Source organism: Pectinophora gossypiella, chromosome 1, assembly GCF_024362695.1.
Source record: "Pectinophora gossypiella chromosome 1, ilPecGoss1.1, whole genome shotgun sequence".
NCBI lineage: Eukaryota > Metazoa > Arthropoda > Insecta > Lepidoptera > Gelechiidae > Pectinophora > Pectinophora gossypiella.
The window spans coordinates 8,843,686-8,868,070 of NC_065404.1; the positions used below are offsets into that span (position 1 = coordinate 8,843,686).

Below are 24,385 nucleotides of genomic sequence, written 5' to 3' on the forward strand. Positions count from 1 at the left end.
ACTTGGTCCAAGAACCTCCACTGGTGAGACTTGCATGTAATGATAGCTTATACTTGTCCTATGATTCCGGCAAAGTTCTATCAAACTCTGTCCTAGGGTTTTTTTACGGCCATGTTTGTCCTGAGTGTAGTGGACTGCAAAATCACCTCAGGATTTGTTGTCGAAAAACTATTTAACTAAGTCTATATACATAATTATATATCATAATGTATATCAATTTTAAAGGGGAAGGTTATCAGAATCAGAAACACAAATAAAAAAAATGCATTATGTAAACGACTTTTAGCCAACTCACGTCCGTAGCACCATTTTTCTCAGCAGCTACGTACGAGTTTCGCGCCTTCCAACCTTTCCAAAGGAGCACAATCATTTTTTCCTTCTTCTGATATTGCATTCTTAACTTGACAAGTGACAACAACAAGAAATAAAATAGATACCATTCCGATAGAGGCCGCGTAAGCTATGGACCTATTGCAAGATAACGTACTCAAAGGCTAGTCATTATAATCCAACAGACGTAACATGATTAGAATGCGGGAGGACGCAAATGTAGTATGTTTTCTTTCACCACAATCTTGTTTTATTAATCCAGGCTTATAGCTTGTATTATAAACAATGCCGTATGGTACAACAAACGTATCGTAAACGTAAGGTTGCCTGGTAGTAATTGCTACCTTGGCAATAAAGCCGCCTTTTGCACCAGTTATTGCCTGAACTTGTTTAATAAATGTGTTTCTTTTGTATACAATAGAGTCATTGTTAACAAGTTCAGGCAATAACTGGTGCAAAAGGCGGCTTTATTGCCAAGGTAGCAATTACTACCAGGCAACCTTACGTTTACGATACGTTTGTTGTACCATACGGCATTGTTTATAATACAAGCTATAAGCCTGGATTAATAAAACAAGATTGTGGTGAAAGAAAACATACTACATTTGCGTCCTCCCGCATTCTAATCATGTTACGTCTGTTGGATTATAATGACTAGCCTTTGAGTACGTTATCTTGCAATAGGTCCATAGCTTACGCGGCCTCTATCGGAATGGTATCTATTTTATTTCTTGTTGTTGTCACTTGTCAAGTTAAGAATGCAATATCAGAAGAAGGAAAAAATGATTGTGCTCCTTTGGAAAGGTTGGAAGGCGCGAAACTCGTACGTAGCTGCTGAGAAAAATGGTGCTACGGACGTGAGTTGGCTAAAAGTCGTTTACATAATGCATTTTTTTTATTTGTGTTTCTGATTCTGATAACCTTCCCCTTTAAAATTGATATACATTATGATATATAATTATGTATATAGACTTAGTTAAATAGTTTTTCGACAACAAATCCTGAGGTGATTTTGCAGTCCACTACACTCAGGACAAACATGGCCGTAAAAAAACCCTAGGACAGAGTTTGATAGAACTTTGCCGGAATCATAGGACAAGTATAAGCTATCATTACATGCAAGTCTCACCAGTGGAGGTTCTTGGACCAAGTTCCAAGTTGCTGATAAGCTTATATGCAATACCGTAATGACTTGCTAATGATGACAATTTCTTGCAATAGGCAATAGCTTAGGCGGTCTCTATCGGAGAGGTGTCTATTTATTTTTCTTGTTATTATCACTCAGATCAAATTCCGGAAGCAATATAAAAAAGAAATCGGTAAGATACTTTTGGAAGGGGTAAAAGGCATGAAACTTGAACTTAGCTACCGAGAAACAATGGTGCTGCAGATGTAAATTGAGTATAATTCGCTTACATAAAGATTTTTTTGTTTTTTTTTTATGTTTCGGATTCTGGAAAAAATCCTCTTTAAAATGATATACAATATGATACATAATTATTTATGTAGACTTAGTTATCCAGCAACAAATCTTGAGTCGATTTTAGCTCCCACTGTATTTTATCACATTTTTAGCCAGGACAAACATGGCCGTAAAAAAAGAACCCCGGGACAGAATCTGATAGAACTTTGCCAGATTCATAGGGAAAGCATAAGCTTTCATTACATATAAGTCTCATCAGTGGAGGTTCTTGGACCAAGTTTCATACAAAAGTGCCCATTGTCATTTAAATACTATTTATTATTATTTTAAATTATTTAATGGTTTGTAAACTTTTTTGGCGTTTAGTCGTCAGTACTTTTTAAGTTAAAGAAACTTTTTGTTATTTTGTTGCGTTATGTATTGTTAGTATAGTAACATAATATTATGTACATGAATTAATGTAGCATACAAGCTACGAGACCATATATGACCATGTCGTAAAATTGGTCCTTCTCTTTTCACGTGAACCGCATCTTTATTATAATTCAACTCCATTTTAAAACTCGAGCGGGTCACGCGATAACATTAAATCGGCGTTCTCTTTGCAGAGGACGGTTAATCGGCTGTTAACTGCGGGTGACCGTGGTAAATCTCTGGTAATCCGGTGCAGAACAAATATAGATGAAGTTGTGAGCCAGATAAGGTGCGTCCGTTGGTCCGGGTTGACCGCGGGGCAGTAATGTCCCATTTGTATGATGATTCGCTCCCCGGGTGCAGGCCTGCCAATACCTCGTGAGCGGACTCGCCACGGGCAAGCATGTGACATGTCGTTAGCTAATGGCTATTGGCGATTCTGACGGAATAGTTATGGGATCAAGCCGTTATCCCCATAAACGGTGTGGGAGAAAGAAATTATTGACAAGGGCGTAACCGTAACTACCGTTTTGATTTTGTGACTGCCAGTCCGTTGCATTCGTTGTGCGAGTTTCTCTTATTCAAATTGATAATTCAAGCTTCAATAGACGCCCTGTTAGGTCTTTTATCTTTAAGAACTAACTACAAAGTTGTTCAATGCCCAAAGTATTTCTAGAGGTCATTTGAATTTCATTAGAATTAGAAATTGTTATAACAAACAACTAATTTTTTAATTAAAAAAGCTGACATGACTCTAGTGATAGAAAATTATAAACCATCGACTTAAAAAAGCACGAGTGATTCTTTCTAATCCCTTTACATATTAGCAGAAAAAGAGAAAAATATCGCAATGTTACAAAGTGAAATTGCTTCGCTAATCCCATATCGAAATTGGTCCAATAATTCTCTAGTATATTGCGTTTTTAAAGAGCGTGTATGTTGGAGATTAGAGAAGAGTTAGGGCGAAAAGAAATGAGAAAACACGGCGGTATATTAGTACCGCGGTACACAGACCGTGAGTGAAAACAGAGGCGGGTAAACATTGGAGACAATATTTGTTGTTTGTTGGAAAAAATGAGTGCGGCCACCGGCGTAGGTGCCGGCTACCGGTCAGTTAATTTACATGGTAAACGCGCGCTTAGAATGTGCCGGCACGCGCGCTGCTAGTCTCCAGATATCAAGGACACGCGTCCACTCATAAACTGCCCTGGATGACCGCTTTTTAATTCCTCATCATAAATACTTTGTACCCATAGGCCAAGGAAAATACTACGCATGGCTCTACGTAACTTGCAAGCTAAAACAGTTGGCGACAAAGGGGTTTTCCTCCTTTTTTCATCACGTGATTCTGTTTCTCATGTACCTATATACATACATACATAAACTTATACGCGCGTAATATTTAATGATGTTGTGACCACTTTTGACGAAGTCTAACGAAGTCCTAGTATGGATATGACGGATGAACCTGATAAGTGATCAGCCCATCGTCCACGTTAAGTACCTCTAGTATGGTTCTTTATTATGGAATTGAATGTCTAGTTTATCAGTCAGTGATGACAGACGACTGGGGAGGCAAGCAGCTAAACACGGTCTATGTCCTTGACTCGTTTCCAGCCCCAGTTGATACACTATTTTTTTTAAATCATTTATATCTATTATTATTTATATATCTATTATTTATATATATTAATCTATGGATCAGTGCTAACTGGTATTGAAAAAGAGACACATTATGACCGTGAGAGTTTTTATGTTAGGTAGTCAGTTTAGGCCTATTAACATCACGTTAACGTAGACGTTTACACTCGAACGTTAACCCGATGAATCACAATTTTGCAGCACCTAATCTACACGTAGAAGGGTTACTTACAATCTGTACCAGCTTCAGGTACAAGTGGCATGATAATGTGGTTTAATTTAATTTAGTCGCTGCTGGATGAGTCGGCGGTTCAAGTGTCATTAGCGGTTATCACTCCATTCCGGGTGAAAAAACTTCAACAGCCCTCCAGTTCGCCGCCGCTCTCACATGAACTTAATGATTTATTAATTTTCACCTCCATAAAATATGGTACTCGTCCCCGCAATGAGTCCCGCTTGTCAGTCATTAAGTGGAAAATACCTACTGCCTATCTAGACACGTTGACTCACGGCTGCAATCTCTATCGAGGTAGGCAGTTCTCCAAGTTGACAACTAGCAGCTATTGTTGCGCGCTAGTAACTATTCACGCAAGCACTTTATGTACTTAAAAGGCCCATTAAGGTAGACCTAAGAGAGAGCCTGGGTGTCACTCATGCCTTACCTTCAGAAATAGCATTCCACCGTAGCTTTATTTTGTTAAATTCTACGATAAAAATACGGCAACTCTATATTTCGCAAGTTTAGTAGTAAGTTACTAGTCTCCACTCTCTAGTTTAGTTTGTAAATACTTTGGTACAGTGTTCTAAGTAGACGATGAACCACATTTTTCTTGCAGTCTGTAGTCAGTAATCCTGTATCATATATCTATCTCCTTCGCCTCGTTAGAAGATAGCTTCTATTAATAACATACAATGATTCCTAACAGGGTGACAGAGCTACACCAAAGCGCGGATAAGATATATAAACAATGTAAGTTTACGTTTCAGGCTTGTAGAATGTTGCAGTTGGAGATATGCTCGTGTACGGTCGGGACCCGTTGACCCGGCTGAGCGAGTGCCGAGTCAGCAACACGCGCGATCGATACCAGCCAGCCCTGTCTCCAGCTGCTCGCCTCCTCGGTAGCTCCTAGTAATAACGTAGGTACTTACAGCTACTAGGTAATAAGAAGATAAACTGGCCCAAGGCAAGTCCTAAGACGGATATGAATTGAAAAAAAAAACTCAATTGATACGTTTTAGGCTTTTAGAATGTTGCAGCTACGAGATACGTTCGTGTATGGGAGTCCCGTTGACCCGGCTGAGAGCGTGCCGAGTCAGCAGAGCGCGCGATCGATACCAGCCAGCCCTGTCTCCTCTGATCTCGCCTCAGTGGTCTACTTTGCGCCCTTTTGTTTCTTGTCTCACTATTATGGTACTTATAGCAACGTTGGATCTTAAGGGACCATTTTTTTAATAAAAAATATATAGGTTAATAAAAAGGTAACTAACTTAGTTACCTCTCCACCTTTGACACGAAATTTATTTTGATATAAAGTTACCTATGATAAACCATACACTTAAGGACTCCGATACCGACCCTGCCGGCGTGGTCGATGCTTTCTTTTTTTCAGCGCTTATTGTTATTGGACACTAGAGTCGATCGTTTCTTTAGACAACATCGGGATGTTGTGCCGACAGGTGCCGAAATTCGCGCTTAACTAGGTCTTTCAGGTCTGTTGTCTTATATTTTGTACCGGAAAAGAGCTTTCAGCCCCATTTGTCCGCCCAAATCAAAGTCTTTAAAATATGTACGATAGGTTATCACCATCATGAAGCAACACGGGCCTCCGGGCGGCTGTCACCATACGGTTTCATCATCATCATCATCATCATCCAACTACGATCCAAACCCTACCAAAATTAAAAAAAAAAAAAAGAAACGTCAAACGTGCAAACGTCAGATCAAATTGTCAAAATAATACACTTCTTGTGATGGATTTGTAAATTGTTTGTTTGTAAGAAATACCCATTAGAAAGTATTGTCAATGCGTTAAAGCAAAAGATTTAACGCTAATTCCACACGCCAGCAATATATAATTTAAATTGGTTTAGAAGTTTCAAGAGTCACTGTGGCATTATTCATGTAAAGTGGTTAGCCTTGAAGTAGATGTCATCTATTAACTCGAATGAGTGTTGTTTATTTTACATTTTAGTGATATTAGTTGTGAATTCACGGTTATATGGCTGTGTTATTTGACTTATGTCTTACGGCAAATCAGAAGAGGCATGATTTATCCACGCATTCGGGAGAAAGGTGCAGGTTTAGTGGTCCTCAGTTGGACTTGCCTGGCCGTGCTGTGCGCCGCGTCCACAGCGCCGTGCGACAAAACGCGCAGGGTCTTCACCGAGCCCAGCGGCATCATCACCGATGGGCCCAGCAATTCTAACTACACACAAGTTGGTTTCACAACAACCTTTACACTAAACAAAGTTTTTGCTTGCTCTCCCTAATAATATATTATTTTTTAGGACTCTCATTGCGAATGGCTCATCAAAGCGGGCAACAAAAGCCAGTACATTACACTTAGCTTTATTCGCATGGGCACAGAATGTTCCTATGACTATGTTTTTGTATATGATGGAGATTCATTTGATGCTCCACTACTTGGGAGTTTCAGTGGGAAAACTGAACCTCAGAATGTCACTGCTTCTAGTGGATATGTGAGTACTTTAAACTATTAGACGTTAGAAAATATTTATAGATAAATTAAAGAGGAGAATATTGTGTTTATGAACTGGATATGGTTCTTGCAGATGTTAATATTACTGTACAGTGATACAAACTATGTGTTGGATGGATTCCGTGCCACTTATGCTATCCACAACTGTCCCAACAACTGTACGGGGCGGGGGGTGTGCATGTCCCACAAGTGCTTCTGTGGCGGTAACTGGGGTGGGCAGGACTGTAGTGTGGAGCTCTGCCCAAACAGCTGCTCAGGCAACGGACAGTGTAAAGGAGACAGATGCCTGTGCAAAAAAGGGTATTTACACAGCTCATATTTCTAACTGAATAAATTAACATTTAAAACCAATATTAACATAACAAATGTTCCATCATTGAAATATTGACAGACACATAAAAAAATATATTTTTCAGTATACATGTTTGAATTTATAGGTACTCTGGGGAGTCATGCTCTCTGAGAAATAATGACAAAGAAGGCAACAGCTGGCACTGGCTCTCTCACACGGAGAGTGGTATGACCCGACGAGCTGCACACTCGGCCGTCTACGTCAATCACACTGACTCTCTATATATTTTTGGAGGATATGATCTGAATAAGGTGTTAGGATTACTGGAAATTTATAGGTGAGTTATTTTTTTTATTATAATAGCTGTAAATAAGTGAACATCATGTCAAGTCGCAGAGATAAAGTAGAGACACAAAAAAGTGTTTCTCTTTTATTTGCCTCACAGGAATAAGAATGAGGAAACAGGGCAAAAGCAGCATTAAGTGCAGTCAACCAGTCAGTTTGCCAGAAAATAATTATAGAGTTAAAAACTATTTTGTTGATAGGTAGTAACTGATGGGATATGAATATTAAAACTACAAATGTTTGTCTTGCTAATTCCAATGTCTTGCATGTAACTTGTGAATATGAAACTAGTTTAAGAAGAACTTTGATCAAAGGAAAATCCCTTATAACTGTGTTGTTACATTAATGGCACAAAGTTTTTTTTTAAATATAGCATAAAACAGAAACGTAATTGGCGTCATACTAAATGGCTTTTTAATTTGATATACCTACTGAAGTTTAATGTTGTTTACACAGGTTTTCTACTAGTCAATGGTATGATGAAAATGGAAAAGTTTTACGTAGATATCCCACTAATGAGGAGATTGATAAGTCTGTTCTGACTCTCTTTACCCAGGTAAGGATGTGACATGAAATATATAATATTCCACTTAATGTCAGCTGGCAAACCTTAACCTAATTAGAGATTAATAAGATAACGAGTTGTCTCTACAACATTGCGCAGTAACAAAGTGCGCAGATATCAAGGACTTGAGATAATTGGAGTAGGTAGTGTTTTTTATGCTCTCTCTGTGGTCAATGTTTCCATTTCGAGGTCGCGTACAATTGTTTCCTATTATGCAAAGTTCATTTTTTATCTTTGTTGCAGGGCAACGTCGATGGCAGTTGGCAGATAGGAAACAGAAGCTCATTGTTTAATTTATTATTGTCGTCGTTTTCACACCATGACAGGACGACGTTGCCCCTTATGTACACGCACTCACCGACGCCGTACTCGGAGAGTTACCTGCACTTTACTGATCGACCTGAGATGATTAACTCGGGAATGAGGTCGAATCTTACTAAACCTGAGCCGAGGTACGGTCACTCGGCATGCGCTTACGGCAGCGGGTTTGTTCTGTACGGGGGTAAGCTGTCGGATGGCAGTTTATCCTCCGAGCTGTGGCATTATGACGCGACGACGAACATTTGGACGCTGAGGGCGGTGAACTCGACGCTGACGCCGCCGGGGCTGACGCGGCACACGCTGACGGCCGTCAAGGGCGAACTGTATCTTTTTGGCGGGAGTACGGTGGACGGCGAGTTTTCTTCTAGGTAAATTAGTGGGTTATTAGGTATATAGAGTGTTTTATAGGTGATGGGTAATGGATGTTGTATTTGTGTTCCAGCATGTACAAGATAAAGCTGAGCTCCCCCGGTGAGGAGTGGTGGGAGCGCGTGCAGGTGCGCGGCGGGAAGGAGCTGGACGTCCGCGTGGTGGCGCACTCAGCCGTCTACCACCCGCACTCCAACTCCATACTCGTGTACGGTGGTGTCGTCGCCAGCGTCGCCAGGTACATATTTTATACCTCGTTTTTATTTAACAGCATACCATTCACTACCGGGCCTCCCCTCAATCAACCGGAGGGGGTATGGAACATACTCATCACAGTTGATGACATATAGGTATACTACCTATACTTTCTATGCTATTATGTTGTTATCCTCAATTTGGTTTTATCTAGGGCCTGATTATAATACCTATTATTAATGTTATTGCATTGTGGAAAATAAACAGACCATCATTAATTTTAAACTGATTATGAATGATAAAAATGATACAAATCAATGTCGTAACCTGCAAAATCACGGTATCCTTTTTACATTTTCCTTGTACTGTACATATTAAAATTACCTAACTTTGACTTTTTATTTTCCTGTTTCCTTTGATTATAGTGTGATAAATTTTATTGCAGGTTTTCAAAACTCTCAGATAGAATGTTTGCATTTGACATAGACTATAAGCATTGGAGTGAAATACACTATCCTAGAGCGCATTTACGCGACACCTACGTCCCGAGGGAGCGCGCTTTCCATACGTCGACAATAATAGGTGAGACTTGTTTTAAATTCTATAAATCGCACAATCATTTCATACTATTTAATACACACACTACATACTATTCATACTATTTTTTATTTATTTTTATACATATATATATTATACTATTTATGCATTTTCGGAGGTATGTCGGAGGTATGTGTGTATATTGGGCTGGTTTTCCCTTCGCGGGTTGGAATGTCAGACAGGCAGTCGCTTCTGTAAAAAACCAGACCTGTCAAATCTTCAAGTTAGGTAAGCGGACCCTGTGAAAAACGGGATAATGCTAAGGAGATGATGATTTAATAATATTTAAGACATAGAACAATTGCTCTTTATTTTCAGGCAACTATCTAATAGTGTTCGGCGGTTATTCGCATCGTCACAATCGCGAGGAAATATGCTACGACGGTCAAATGTACATTTACCATCTCGGTTGCCACTCGTGGATACCGCTGGACGTTCTCGGCAAGACTCGCAAGTTGTATCCGAAAAAGCAAGGGGTGTTCGCCCATGCAGCCGCGCTGAAGCCCCCTTCCACCTTACTCATTGCCGGAGGTTATCATGGAAACGTTAATGGTATTTAATCATGAAACTAATATTCTAATTAAAAGTTAACTCAATTATCTGCACATTAAAATAGTCATTTAAAAATAAACGAGCCATAGAAATAAAATTAATAGCTCTAGGGACGTTATTTATGTTATTCTTCCAATATGCTGGCAGTACGTAACCAATTACAAAACAACTTTTACAATAAGTTATATTGCAGTAAACAACTGCAGAATATATTAAGCGCTATTATGAAGGTTGTCAGTTGATAGTGGTTATTTTTACTTTACGTTTATGTTTTATAGCAGGCGCGATTGGATTTTATGCATAAATATGTAAATAAGTGTTGCCCTTGAGAACGTGGCTGGCGCGGCAAATATATCCAACTAAATGGCTGGATCAATAATTCATTTCACACAATCAAAACAATAACATTTTGCGAGAACAGCGACAATAAGAATAAATTAGCACAGGTGTGACATTGTCGATTGCACGGTTGTCGCTGAGTATACGACGATTTACATTCGGACGCTTTGTCTGCTCAAACTGTCGTATGTGTTCAATTTGCGTCGAAAATATGTGATTTACTCGTTTCTAAAGTGTGAATTTGTGAGGCAACTATTTAACTGCCATATTAATCACTTGTATTTATGCACATCAATGTTACGATGTATTTTTCTTACGAAGTATTAAAGACTGTGTAATGGAAAAAAAGAGTGCGTTCAATTCTTGTCGTAAATTACGACTAAGGGATTATGGATCCTGTATCTAAATATGCAATAGACAGTAACCTTGCGGTTCATCTCATATTCATTGTAGGTCTTGAATACCAACTGTGGTGGCAATTTTTTCTTGTGAAGAATTGCCCATCCTGTATCTGTAGGAGATCTTCATAATCAAACCATAACACTTTCAGAACTTTTCACGCTTCATTGATTTTTCTCTTAGCATGTAGAAATTCTCAAAAATCAACATGGGTGTCTAAAAAGCCACATTATTGCAATTCCACTAAAAAAGCAACATTGCTATTTGAAATTTGCTGACATTGCGCACTTACTTTTATTTGCGCAGATGTCAAATTACTTTGCTTTTTAAGATGAATTGGAGCAATGTAGCCTATTTAGACCCGCTGTTATGTAGTGGAAAGCATTAAGCAATCATATGTGTGTTTCTAGGGGACCTGTTAGCATACGTGGTGCCGGCGTGGCAGGCGGGCATCTCGAGCGCGGAGCCCGAGGCGGCGTGCCCGCGCCACCGCACGCAGCCCGAGTGCCTCGCCGACCCTGAGTGCGGCTGGTGCTCCGCTGATGACGTCAGTATCTCTTGTTATACATTGTACAAGTAAACTCATGCGAAGGAATTGGTCACCTATTCAAAGAGGTTGTATACCAACGAGATTTTTAGTGGATTCATAGCAGTTATATGAGTAGCAAACAGATGGAGAAAGTATTTAATTGAGACTCAATAGTGCAGTTCTAAAACTAGTTCTATCTCTTTCTTGCACTTATTGTAAGTGAAAGATTGGACAAAGAGTTTGCCATCTCTTACGTATAAAATATGTATGTGGGGTTCGGCACGACGTTTACCGTCACTGCTAATCCGATAAAACAAATTCAGAAATCATTGGTTTAGGCCCGTTCTGGATTTGAACCTGCGACCTAACCATGACACTGAGCGTTCTTCCAACTAGGCTACCACGACAGGGCTATATTGCCGCATACTATCACGCTTATATTGTGAAATTAATCACTAGATTGTCTAAAACTGTTTTAGGTTGGCATTGATGTGTACATCGCATTGTTAATCTTGTATGCAGATTTGCTACGGGAGGACAATAGGGTCGAATTGCACGACGAACCTTCAGTCGATTCGGTGCGGGGGCATCTGCCCCGCGCTGGGGGACTGCCACTCGTGCCTCATCCACGGGCCGGCGCTCCGCCCCGGAGACGCCCGCGCCGCCCTGCCTTCCGTCAGCACCAAGTTAGGCCTCTACCAATGCAGCTGGTGCGTGCAGAATGCTCGATGTCATCATAAGGATGGTACGATTATTATTTTCTTTTATTAATCCGTTTTTCCGTTTAACGTAGATCTAGAAGGGTACGTAGATATAAGGGTGCTACCACACCGAACGACCGATCATCAATTGATTTTGTCGATTGTCGACTGAATGGAACAGTCAACCAGTTCGATTTGTATGGTAACAACGTATCGTTCCTGTTTGCAGATAATTACGGCGTCTGCGGGGAAGACACACCATCAGAGAACCCGGGCTGGTGGGGTGCCACTGGCACTGAGGTCACTTCCCCTGAGCAGTGCAAGATACTGGACAAACGACCCGGGTTGACCTTCTTGCGATACCAGCAACCAGCTGACTGGAACCATCCGGACGGGGTGTCCGTAGTCAACGCAACTACTGTAGATTGGGGCACTGGGGGAGGAAGCAATCACATATTCACCGGGCCGAGTGAATCTAGATTAAGGGGATGGCTGCACATACCACAGCATTGGAACGGCACGGGCGAGACGCTGCACGTGTGCGCGGGGTACTCCAACATATCGCTAACATTAGGAGAGAGCAAGGAAGCCGTGGCCAATCTAACAGCTCAGCCTTCCTCTTGTTCGCTGGTCGACTGGCCCGCGCTGTTCCCGGGCCGGCTCTCTGTCGATATGCACGCCAATGATTCCTTGCATACCGGCCTGTATCCATCACATCATCACGCCAAAATGGAACTGCTTCACAACAAGTCCCTGGAAAGCGCAAAGGTTAGCAGTGACAAATAGTTAATGTCAAAATATGTGGTTTGTAATTAAACAGAAGATTCACAATCGATTATTTTCAGGTTTTCACTTTCGAATTTCTGGAGCCGTACTCGGATGGTCAGTGTTCGAACTACGACAACTGCCTGCTGTGCCTGTCGGACGCGCTGTGCGGCTGGTGCGAGGTGACGGGCCGCTGCGAGCCGCGCGGCACGGACGAGCGGGCCGCGTGCGCCCGGGGCGGGGACTGGCGCTACCTCACGCTGCAGCCCGCCGCCTGCCCCAACTGCTCCAACCACATCAGCTGCGAGCGCTGCGTGGCCGGCAACTACTGCGAGTGGTGGGCCGACGAGGCGCGGTGCGCGCGCCGCGGCCGCGCCGGCGGGGCCATCGTGGACGCGGCCGAGTGCCCCGCGCCCTGCCGCCTGCGGCTCGACTGCGAGCACTGTCTCGACGAGCGCGGCCGCTGCGTCTGGTGTGAGGCCACCCGCCAGTGCTTCAGCTTCAGCGTCTACACGAGCGAGTACCAGTTCGGCCTCTGCCGCGAGTGGTTGGACCGCGCCTCCGTACCCACCGACGACGCGACGCGCAAAGTGACCCAGTGCAAGTCCTGCCAGGCGCACACGCAGTGCGCCACCTGCCTGCGCAGCATGGGCTGTGGCTGGTGCCACTCGCACGAGAACCCCATCAACGGCGCGTGCACCGAGGGAGACTTCACTCGCTCACACGTGTCGTGCGCGGCGCTGCTCAACGTCACGAGCGGCGACGCGGGCTGGGCCTATGCGCAGTGCCCCGACGTGGACGAGTGCGGGCTCGGCCTGCACGACTGCCACGAGCACGCCGTCTGCAATAACACGCATGGCTCCTACACCTGCAAGTGCAAACAGGGTTACATCGGCGACGGCAAGAAGAGCTGCATCCGCACCTGCTACAACAACTGCATCCACGGGTACTGCACGGGCTCGCCGCAGTACAAGTGCCACTGTGATCTCGGGTGGACGGGCACCGACTGCTCCATCAACTGCGGCTGCCATAACCACTCGACGTGCCGCACGGGCGTCGGCCGCTGCGACGAATGCCAGGACTGGACGGAGGGCGAGTTCTGCGAGGCGTGTAAGCCGGGCAGCCACGGGAACGCCACGGCGGGGCAGGGCTGCCGGCGCTGCGACTGCAACGACCACGGCGATGCGGCGCGCGGCGTCTGCGACGTCGCCACCGGAGAGTGCATCTGCAAGGACAACACGCAGGGACAGAACTGCGAGCGCTGCAAGCCCAAGTTCTACGGCGACCCGCGGCACGGCGGCCGCTGCTACTACCAGTGCGAGCCGCGGGGTATGCTCAACGCTACGGAGACGGAAGGGATCGGCTCCTATATGACTGATCCGAACATCAAAGCTATTGGTTTATCGAAAGAATGTCTGTGGATAATTTCAGCAGAGGATATAAAGGATGCGACAATACAGTTTTCAATAAACTCGGCTCATTTCGACGTACCTTGTGATGAGAACGCTGTTTACGTGTACGACGGTCTGGGCGGGGTGCCGGACATCAGTAACAATCAGCAGAGCCAGTTACTGGGCGTGTTTTGTAACGGTGCTTCAGGGGTCGTGGAGGCTCGCAGCGGTAACTTGACTGTCCACTATAAGCAAGGTCATCCTGAACAAGGATTCGAAGGATCTTACAAAGTGTTAGCGTGTGACGATTATTGTTACTGGCCGAGGGTGTGCAACAAGCACAGACACTGTGTTTGCCGCGACGGATACGGCGGTCCTAACTGCGAAGTGGAGATCTGTCGGAACAACTGCAGCGTCGCGAACGCTGCCGGCGTGTGTGATACCAGTTACGGACGATGTTTGTGCAATGAAGGTTACGGTGGTGAAGATTGCTCAATTAAATTGGACAAGACGCAGCTAGTATTTACGGAACTATTCAACTCTGAATTTTTGTCCGATGGATTGGATCACTTGAGGAAAACGTTGCCGAGATTTGGACATAGCTTGGTAGCAGATCGCCGGGGTCTATGGATGTTTGGAGGCTATTCTCTTTCACACGGCCCTTTGAATGACATTCGATTCTTCGATACAAAGAATAACACCTGGATGCAAGTTACTGTAGAAGCAACGCCTGAGGCTAAAATGCCTGAAGGCAGATATTTCCACGCGGCAGAAATCTATCATTCTAAACAGAATATTTATATTTACGGTGGCCTCAGTTTGCAAGAGAAAAGCGGATTAAATAGGACGTTGGATGATTTCTGGCAGTTCAGTCTGAAGGATCAGCGATGGAGTAACATCAGCAACAAGGAAGAGCGACCGCCGCCGCTAGCCGGACACACCCTCACTTTACAAAAATATCAAGACTATGAGAGTTTGGTTTTAGTTGGAGGGTTTTCTTTAGAACACGGTTTCATGACTGACGTGTGGGAATTTGATCTGGATAACGACAAGTGGATCAAGTTACAATGTGGAGGTTCAAAGCCAATCGGTATCATCGGGCATAGCACAGTTTATCACGCTCCTTCTCAGAGCTTATACGTTTACGGAGGTATCTTATACTCGTACAACGGAACTACCCTTTCCAACAAGTTGTTCTCGTTCCATTACCCCTCGAAGAAATGGAGCGAGTTGCCGACATTCCCGAATTTGAACAGCTTCATCAACCAGCCCATAGCGACATACTTACACTCAGCTGTAACGACGAACGACTATATGATCGTATTTGGGGGGAAAACAGACCCGTATCTGAGATCTGAATCTCTTCTGGCTTATGTCTACAGTTGCAATCAATGGGTCAAACTAGCTAAAGGTCAGTTTTTGGTAATTGCGCAAAAATAATATCGATTTTTTTTCCAATGAAGTGTGTTTTAATATATTGTTGTTGTTTTTCAGGAGTAAGTATAGTAGGCCATCCGCCGCCTCCAACGATAGCGCACGCAATGGCGATCGATATAGAGACAGAAAGCGAGGGCTTCATCTACATAATAGGCGGGTGGACGGGCAGTGCGCATTGTCAAGTCACGCGAATATCCCTACCCGAAGATCTGTGTTCACTATGGAGCGCGAGTAAACTGGAATGTCGGAGTCATATGGGGTGCAGTTTCTGCAGTACGGGGAACTATACGAAGTGTTATTCGGTGGACAAGTCTGGGTGTGAGGGTAGCGACATGGTGTCGATAAACTCGGGGGCAGCGTGTGACGCGGAGCTGGTGGCGCGGCGCTCGTGCGAGAACTTCACGACGTGCTCCACGTGTCTCGCGGCCTGGCCCATGTACCCGGAGGAGAAACCTGCGTGTCGGTGGTGCGAGACCTGTGCCGCGGGGGAAGGTGCGTGTTTCTTACGTCTCTCTTTTCGTCGATCCACCATTACTTAGGATTCCACCACTTATATACTCCATTCAAAAACGACTACTATTCCAATATTTTTATAGGAACTCCCCTCTACTTGCTCTTCTGGGCTTAAAACTAACCATTTTTCAACATGGTTGTGATAATTGATACTTGGAAGGTGGTGGTTGAATTTTAATAATTTTGGCTTTTAAACGACGTATTTTCAATATTATCTTTATGTGTGCTGTAAATGATTACAAAAAAATACAGATAAAAAATATCTGTATTGTTTTAGGTGAATGCGTGCCAACGGATGAGTCGTGCACCAATTTAAAATGCAACGCGGGAACGACATACATCAGCGAAGCGGAGCAGTGCAAAGAGATGCGCTGTGCTGCGTCCGACTGCGACAAATGTGTGTCCAGTCAGTGTACCTGGACTAGATTCGTCAGGAGAGATGGTGAGCTTATTGTTTCAATTACTATTGCCGATTTAAATGTATACATGGTTGTTGATGTCTAGGCAAGGTGTTTAATGTTGACGTTAATGGTATAACTAAGTAGCTAACTGACATTTAGGCCGTTTAATAGTGGCTCAATTGAATATGGCATGGAAGACTCCTTAAAATATTAGCAGTTTCGTTAACGTAACTCCTTATTGTAGCTCAACATACAACACCATCAGAGGATCCTTTGGAACTATTCAACTGGACTTGTACAGCTATAGAAGAGCCGGGGCGTCCTAACTTACGAGCGCGGCCTAAGGAAGAGTGTCCGAATCGTTGCCACTTGTTTGAAGACTGCCAGTCGTGCTTGAGTTCTGACGGCGCTGAGGGAGGCTTCTCAGAGTGCCACTGGGCGACGTACCTTGGGAAGTGTATATCGCCGGCTTATCAACCCGTGTACTGCGCTGGGGGAGTCTGCGGTCTAGTTCTGACCAAAGCTGATAAGAACAAGTGTCCAGCACCTTGCGGCACTTTCGAACAGTGTTCAGATTGTCTACATCACTCTCACTGCGGCTGGTGCGCCCTAGAAGACGCTAACGGTGAAGGCGTGTGCGCTGAAGGCTCTATTGAATCTCCCCTCGACTATTCCACCAGGACAACTTGCGCCGCAGTTTATGAAAGTGTTCATCTAACGAACAATACAAATGATACTTTTTCGTGGCACTACACGCGCTGTCCGCCAGAGAACGAATGTGAAAACGGTCACCATCAATGTAAAGCTGAATCTGAGGTTAGTGTGGCCTTTTTATTATTTTGATAGTTTATTTCCCAGCTCTGTATGTCTTGTTCTTTTAAAACTTTTATTTGATGTTCAATATATACGATATTGCTCCAAGTACCCAACAAGTGCCTATGCGAACAGACTGAACATAGATATTGACGGAAACAAGGTACCTATTGAGCGATAAGGTAATTGGCATGTGGCCATAATCGGAACTAATGGATCCTAAGATTGTTGTTATAAGATGAAAGTTGTTACAAATGAAGAATATATGGAGATGGTACATAACAGTGTCCTCCTGTCAATGTCATCCAAGAAACACACAATCCTTGTCGACTTCTATATTATAACCTCAGTATTACTAATCTTTACATTACCAATTTTATTATAATATTGTGCATACAAACACGACCTGTATTGTACATCAGGTGTGTCGCGACCTCCCTATGGGCTACGAGTGCGAGTGCGGGCAGGGCCACAAGCGCGCGGCGGCCGGCGGCTGCCAGGCCGTGTGCGCGCAGGGCTGCGTGCGCGGCGTGTGCGTGTCGCCCGACGTCTGTAGGTGCGACTTCGGATACGTCGGCGCCAACTGCACCATACAGTGCCAGTGCAACGGCCACTCGCATTGTGAGGGACCCGACAAGCTGGACAAGTGTATCGAGTGTCACAATAACACCATGGTGAGTGTTGCACTATTCCTAACCCGTTGTCTGTGTCCCTCCCAATGTGTAGATGCGTCTTCGGATACGTTGGTGTCATCTGCACCATACAGTGCCAGTGTAACGGTCACACGCATTGTGAAGGATCCGATAAGCTGGACAAGTCTATCGACAATAACACTATGGTGAGTATTGCACTATTCCTAAACCGTTATCTGTGTCCCTCCCAACGTGTAGATGCGTTTAAACTGGACAAAAAACTGGATTAGGTGTTTTGATCAAATGCCAGATGTTATTGATCTCTGAAGTGGATGACTGCAATGCCTTAGGAGACTACTTATCGATAACGCCTGGCGTGAGAATTATCAATACAAATTATTTGGCCCCACACTTCAACGAAATTATTTTTTTCAGGGCAATCAATGCGAGAAATGCAAGCCGAACTTCGTAGGCGACCCTACAGACAACGGACAGTGTATCCCTTGCTCGGTGCACTGCCACGGTCATACCACTATTTGTACCAACGACATGAGCGAGGTCGCGCCCACGTCTAGGGACGTGAGTAGTGCGGATTTGGAGGACTATTACAGGGAGACTGGGTCGAATGCGCGGGCGAGGTGCGTGCGCTGTGCGAACAACACTGATGGGCCAAGATGCGAGCGCTGTATTGAAGGATATTTCAGAGGTTCCGAAGAACTACGGGACCCTTGTCGACCGTGAGTATTCCATTAAATTGTTGTATGCTAGTGGGTAGAGGAGTAATTTTATTTGATTTGGCAAAAAAAAAAAACTAGTTTAGGACTTGTTAAAATGCTTGTTGTATCGCCTAGGTGCACTGAACTCAATTACAGTAGTCAAAATTATACAAATCTATCGAAGGTCTGCGCAATGTTTGGTAACCTTTCTTGAACGCGATCGAGCTACTCGCGTTAACGTTCAAGATAACATAGCATTATAATCCGTTTACCTCACAGTTGCGAATGCCACGGCCACGGCGACACATGCGACCCAGTAACAGGAGAGAAATGCAACTGCGGCAATAACACCGAGAGCGATGTCTCCTGTCAGACTGCTAGTTCGAGCAAGAACTCTGCGCAGGAGTGCTGGCGCTACCAGTGCGTCAAGTGCCGGGATCTATACATGGGCGACCCGAGGAACGGACACCAATGCTACAAGACCATCAATATCGAGAATAAGCTGTGTTTCGATGGAAAGTCTATTGGTAAGTTTTTGTCGTATTAATATGCAACACTAGTGCTCAAATCTGCATAAATTCATATATGAAGATATTATGCCCTCCGGCATTTGATCTTAGGGGTGTATCCTTGTCCAGTAATATTTATAAAGTGAAGAAGAAAAGCGCACAACAAAATACTTTTTATCACCTTTAGTAGGGTTATTATGTGTACCGTTAACTTTGGCATAATCGACAATATCAATCGTCTATTTTTTCAGATGAATGCAAGATGAAGCCCCGCCCGCTGTACCCCGGTCAAACGGTGTTCGTAGCCGTAAACCCGCGCTACATGAACGTGGACATCCGCGTCATAGTGGACGTGACTCAGGGCGCTGTTGACTTGTACCTGAGCCCTAATGACAGCTCCTTCGTAGTATCAGTGAACTCTAGTAGTGGCTCCCATGCGGTGGAACTAGACCCGACGTACTACAAACACGAGCCTTTCAGGAAGATGCCCTCGTTCGACGGCCACATACCAGAGAAGCCAAGGCAGTCGTGGTACTACGACAAATTGGAGTACACGTTAGCCGATTACACCGCTAAAGACTTAGCCACATACGTGACTGTAGACAAGAAGAACATACTGCTTCGTGTCCGCAACCTGCGCAACCGATTGGTTCTCACCCTGCCTCATACCATCCACGAGCTGACTCATACGAAGTTCTTCATTATACTACGAGCTCGACCCTCAGATGATGGTGCTGCGAGCTTTGGGATAGTGTTCTTCAGGCAGGACCAGCTCCACATCGATCTGTTCGTGTTCTTCTCGGTGTTTTTCTCATGCTTCTTCCTGTTCCTTGCGGCGTGCGTCGTTGCTTGGAAGGCGAAGCAAGCGGCCGACGTGCGACGGGCGAGACGGAGACATGTCGTTGAGGTGAGTAGGCACTACCGTTTTCAAAGACACATTTTTTTGTCAATTGATTTATTAGCTGTGGAATCGAAATTCACAAAGGACGATTTAATATCTAGATCTACTGGTTCTAGTATCTAGATTTACAGCAAAGTCAAAGTATTTATTGGTAAATATCCTGGGTTCGTTTACTACTTAACCGGCTGACGTGTCTTTAAAACAGATGCTACACATGGCGAAACGTCCGTTCGCGGCGGTGACGGTGCTACTGAACGGCGGCAGCGGGCCGCAACTGGGCGGCGGCGCGCGGAGGCGGCGGGCGCCCGACCTGCGCCCTATCGCCATCGAGCCCACCGGCGACGGTCGCGCCGCCGTCACCTCCGTGCTTGTCAGGTCAGACACAAATCTCGAGGGGGTCGTATAAGACGGAAAACAGTGTTGTAGTACATAGACATACCCCATACAGCATGCAGGAGCATTATTTTCTTGTGTTTTCTTCCGCAGACTGCCGGGCGGGGTCCGCGCGCCGGTGCGGCTGGCGCTGGCGTCGTCGCTGGTGCTGGTGTCGCGCGCGCCGGCGCCGCGCGGCCGTGCTCGGCGCCACGCGCCCGCGCCCCACACATAGCCTCACTACACGCTGTAGCGCCCTACATATAGCCCCGATACACGCTCTAGCGCCCCACACGTAGGCCCGCTACACGCTGTAGCGGCCTACATACAGCCCCGCTACACGCTGTAGCGCCCCACACATAGGCCCGCTACACGCTGTAGCGGCCTACATATACCCCCGCTACACGCTGTAGCGTCCCACACATAGGTCCGCTACACGCTGTAGCGGCCTACACATAGCCCCGCTACACGCTGTAGCGCCCCTGACAAGCCATAAATCGTACCTAAGTAACTACTATAAAAAATCCAACGTGAAATCCAAAAAAGATTCCCATTTAAAATCGACCCTTAGTATAGTGTCAATTTTCGAATTTGTTGTGCCACTTTTCAAAACAGGGTAGTTTACTTCGACTAACGCTACCGTATTTATGTCCTCTAATTCACATTTATTTTTTATTGGACATCCTGTATCTAAATTAGTGATGTGCGCAAAGATATTATTATTTACGCTACAAAATATTTGAGTGATGCTATTTGTATATTTTGTTTTAGCGCCTTCACTGAAAGCTCAATTTGAAAATATTCTACTCGGCCATGTTAAGATAAATAAATACCCATATTATTTTTTTAAGAACCTTGTTGGTTATAATGTATATTTTGTTTTATAATACGTTTAAATGTTCTCCATAAAACATACAAGGTGTGGCAGGAGTTCATTGCAATGAGTTGACGTCGCGTACCACTGCGATTATGATTCGAATCCAATGAGCCAAAGGAATCAAAATTGTGCGCAAGCTTGCGTGGGTTGTGAGTAGCCAATAGTAGCAGAGAGTGTTACGTTGTTTATTTCAAAATTTTATTATATAATGTTGGAAAGTTTATGATTTAATGCCATGTTACTAATGCTATGCATTTCTGTCCAAAATTTAGGTAAATTTTATTTTACAAACATAATAATTCTACAATATATTTTTAGCATTGTAATTTTTATCATTGAATTATTTTTAGACAATCTATGAATCTCTTGAAAGATATGATTAGTGATATTTTTTCTTATGCTCGTACATATTTGGCAGCTTTTTTTTTATAGTAACTGTAAGTTCAAGTCGAATATTTGATGCTTTTAGTAGTACAAGACCCTCTTTACTGTACACATCTATTCTCAATTTTTGTAACTAGATAATATACTAGGTATATTAGACATAGATAGAATCTCAGCACTCTGTGTGTTTGATGTACACCTGGAAGAGTGCAATAGGAGCATTGTTCCGTGGGAGTAGCTCGTATGCTCGCATGGAGGTACATTGCCGGTTGTGCGACTCTCGCAGCGTCTACGTAGCTCATTAGTAATCAGCAGTATTGTGTAAATGGATTGATCAATTACTCGACGTGTAAGTAGAGTGATGTTGCAGGATTTAGTTTTAAGATTATAAATAAAACTTATATTATAGAACCTATATGTAAGAGAGTACTGATATTGTTAATACTATTTTAAAATTATACATAATCAATAATTATACCTTCTCATGTGGAGGTGTAAATCAGTCCAAATTACATTCCAATTGTATATCTTTGTACATATGTAATAATTATATTATGATTGTCAAGTTTAGATCAGGTTTTGAAGAGCTTTAAGGATTATACTAAGAAAATGAATTGCTCATTTTATTTCAATTGAAACTGTCTCGATATTTAAAAAATGCATTTATTTATTCTCATTTTGAAGTGGTGGTAATAAATAATTACGTAATTACTGTCTAGATAAATTGGTGTTGTTAATTGGTAATTTAGGTTCTAATATTTTGTCTAGTTAAACTTTCTAAGCCAGAATACCTATAGCACAATATTATTATTTAGTATCTAATGTTTTACGGACATCAGTATCTTGATATACTATTATGCATGACACATTTTAGTCCATTTTCTAAACTTTTACATATATTTTTTCTTTACACTTTATAATTTTGATCCTTGTTTTAAGTCTTATTTAGTAAAAAGGTGTGTGTTTTGTTAATATTTTTGTTTGCATTTTTAGATAAACTGTTTTATTTCTATTGGATAAAGGTGATGTATATTTTTTTAATTAAGCAAAAGTTACTTGCTCAAAAGACATTTTGGTAGACATATTGTAACAGCTCAATAGTAGGTGCTTCTATCTGAATGAATTTGTTGTTCATGAGTTCTCAAAATTATCTTGTATTATTTGGTTTACATGAATTACTTCATAATACCCATTTGGACAATAACTTTAAATTTTATTTAAGAACAATACTATGAATTGAGATTTATTTAAGAAAACATTTTTTGAAGAGGTGCAATACAGTTGCTAGAATGTTTTGTATAGCTGATCTAATATCTTGATGTATATTGTACAATAAAAGCACTGTTTCAGTAATCTGTGGTAACCACCCTTGTGTGGTAACACTAGTGAGCAATATTATATTTATACAACTTACCTACAGGACATTCATGTGGATTGATTCTATCACAGTATTATGTAAAAGCAATACATATATATTTTTGTTTAACCTAAATGTGTAAATGTTTATAATAAAATATACTGTTGGTTGTAATAAAGTATTTTATTTCCTTAGAAAGATACTAAATAGTGGACATTATTTTAATCTTAAGAATAAAGTGATATTAACTTAAATATTTAAATACATATAACACTTCAAGTACATTCGTAAATGTTGATTCATGCTTACAAATACATTATTTTTATATTTGTCAAAGAGAAGCACTGAGGTATAGATTTCATTGGTCTTTTTGAGTCAACAAGTGTGTTTTAATTTTCTGTAGAAGTTCTTTTTTGACAGTGTCAGGTACCAAGGCTCTAGCACGAGGGGTGACCCGGGTAACCAACATATCAAGTGTAATATTGCTTCCATCATTATCCTTCACTACTTCTCGACAAAGCATTCGCACTTGATCTCTCCAGCCACATTCTATCAGTCGACGCCTCAACAGCTCTTTGAACCTTCAAAAGGAAGATTTATTTATCTTTCTTATATTATTCACATACATAGGTTCCTATCAACAAATAAGTACATAGATAGGTATTTCTTACCTTTCGCGATCACCACTAAGAATCAAGCGTTGATGAGCGATAGTATTGTTTACGGTCATGGTTGTATTTACACTGAAAACGAAAATAATTTAAAGAACCACTAACAATACAAGCATCAACAAACGAACAATTTCAATATAGGTTAGGATATTTTTAGTGGCTTACCGTGTATAAATACTGTGAACAAATGATTAGGTATTGTAAAACAATCCAACCACCAAAGTAGGTAATCAAGTGAACCAAGCTCAACCAAACAAAAAGCACGATTTGTTTATTTGACATTGACAGCTGATAATATTTTTTTTGGTTGGTTTTCTATACTTGGTCTTTGTACAAAAGTTATATATTATTAAAGCGATGCAATATAATTATCATTGCTTGAAAGATATTCAAGGATAAAGATTTAAAAATATATAAAATACGCAGCGCCATTGGATTTAACGACAAGGGTGCTTGGAATTTTCTATGCCGCTAGCCTATTTTTCTAAGTAGTAGGTAGGTAGGTAGGTAGCTGTAGGTAGGTAATACTAGAAAAAACAAAGTATATAGTGTAGTGTCTGTCAATTTCACTTTGACATTTCTCAATCTTCTATCGCAAATAATCGCAATATCATTAAAAAATATCTTTCGTTTTTGTTATTATTTTTTGAGTGAAAACGCCTGTGTATGTATTATACTAACAAAGTTAAGATATGACTCAAGCTCAAACTCAAGTTGTTATACTGGATTCATCCACTCAAGATGATATTTTGGTTTGTGGTGTGTGTAAATTAGTTTTTAATTCTTTGCAATTATTCATCGATCACAAAAAGTTCCAGTGTATGAATCAAGAAAAAATTGACGAAAGTAATGTTTCATCAATACATTACAATACTACAAATTATTATGCTCAAAATGTTTCAACCTCATATTGT

General features: G+C 42.5%; 2 protein-coding genes across 2 annotated transcripts; one reads left to right on the plus strand and one right to left on the minus strand.

The window, feature by feature from the left end:
- The first annotated feature begins 5,754 nt into the window (after positions 1-5,754).
- LOC126366042 (multiple epidermal growth factor-like domains protein 8) lies at positions 5,755-22,974 on the plus strand. The gene is made up of 22 exons (XM_050008942.1): positions 5,755-6,244; positions 6,317-6,508; positions 6,602-6,828; positions 6,966-7,157; positions 7,622-7,721; positions 7,974-8,419; positions 8,494-8,658; positions 9,061-9,197; positions 9,531-9,764; positions 10,913-11,049; positions 11,554-11,776; positions 11,962-12,500; positions 12,578-15,299; positions 15,383-15,817; positions 16,116-16,280; positions 16,484-17,055; positions 17,475-17,726; positions 18,120-18,421; positions 18,680-18,927; positions 19,161-19,816; positions 20,016-20,185; positions 20,297-22,974. Exons 1-22 carry the CDS (start codon positions 6,074-6,076, stop codon positions 20,415-20,417), a joined length of 8,406 nt encoding a protein of 2,801 aa, XP_049864899.1. The 5' UTR covers positions 5,755-6,073; the 3' UTR covers positions 20,418-22,974.
- On the minus strand, positions 22,965-23,624 carry LOC126366242 (enhancer of yellow 2 transcription factor-like). The gene is made up of 2 exons (XM_050009297.1): positions 23,472-23,624; positions 22,965-23,381 (listed from the first exon to the last, which is right to left on the minus strand). The coding sequence occupies exons 1-2, from the start codon at positions 23,528-23,530 to the stop codon at positions 23,159-23,161; spliced, it is 282 nt and encodes a 93-aa protein (XP_049865254.1). The 5' UTR covers positions 23,531-23,624; the 3' UTR covers positions 22,965-23,158.
- Between the last annotated feature and the right edge of the window lie 761 nt (positions 23,625-24,385).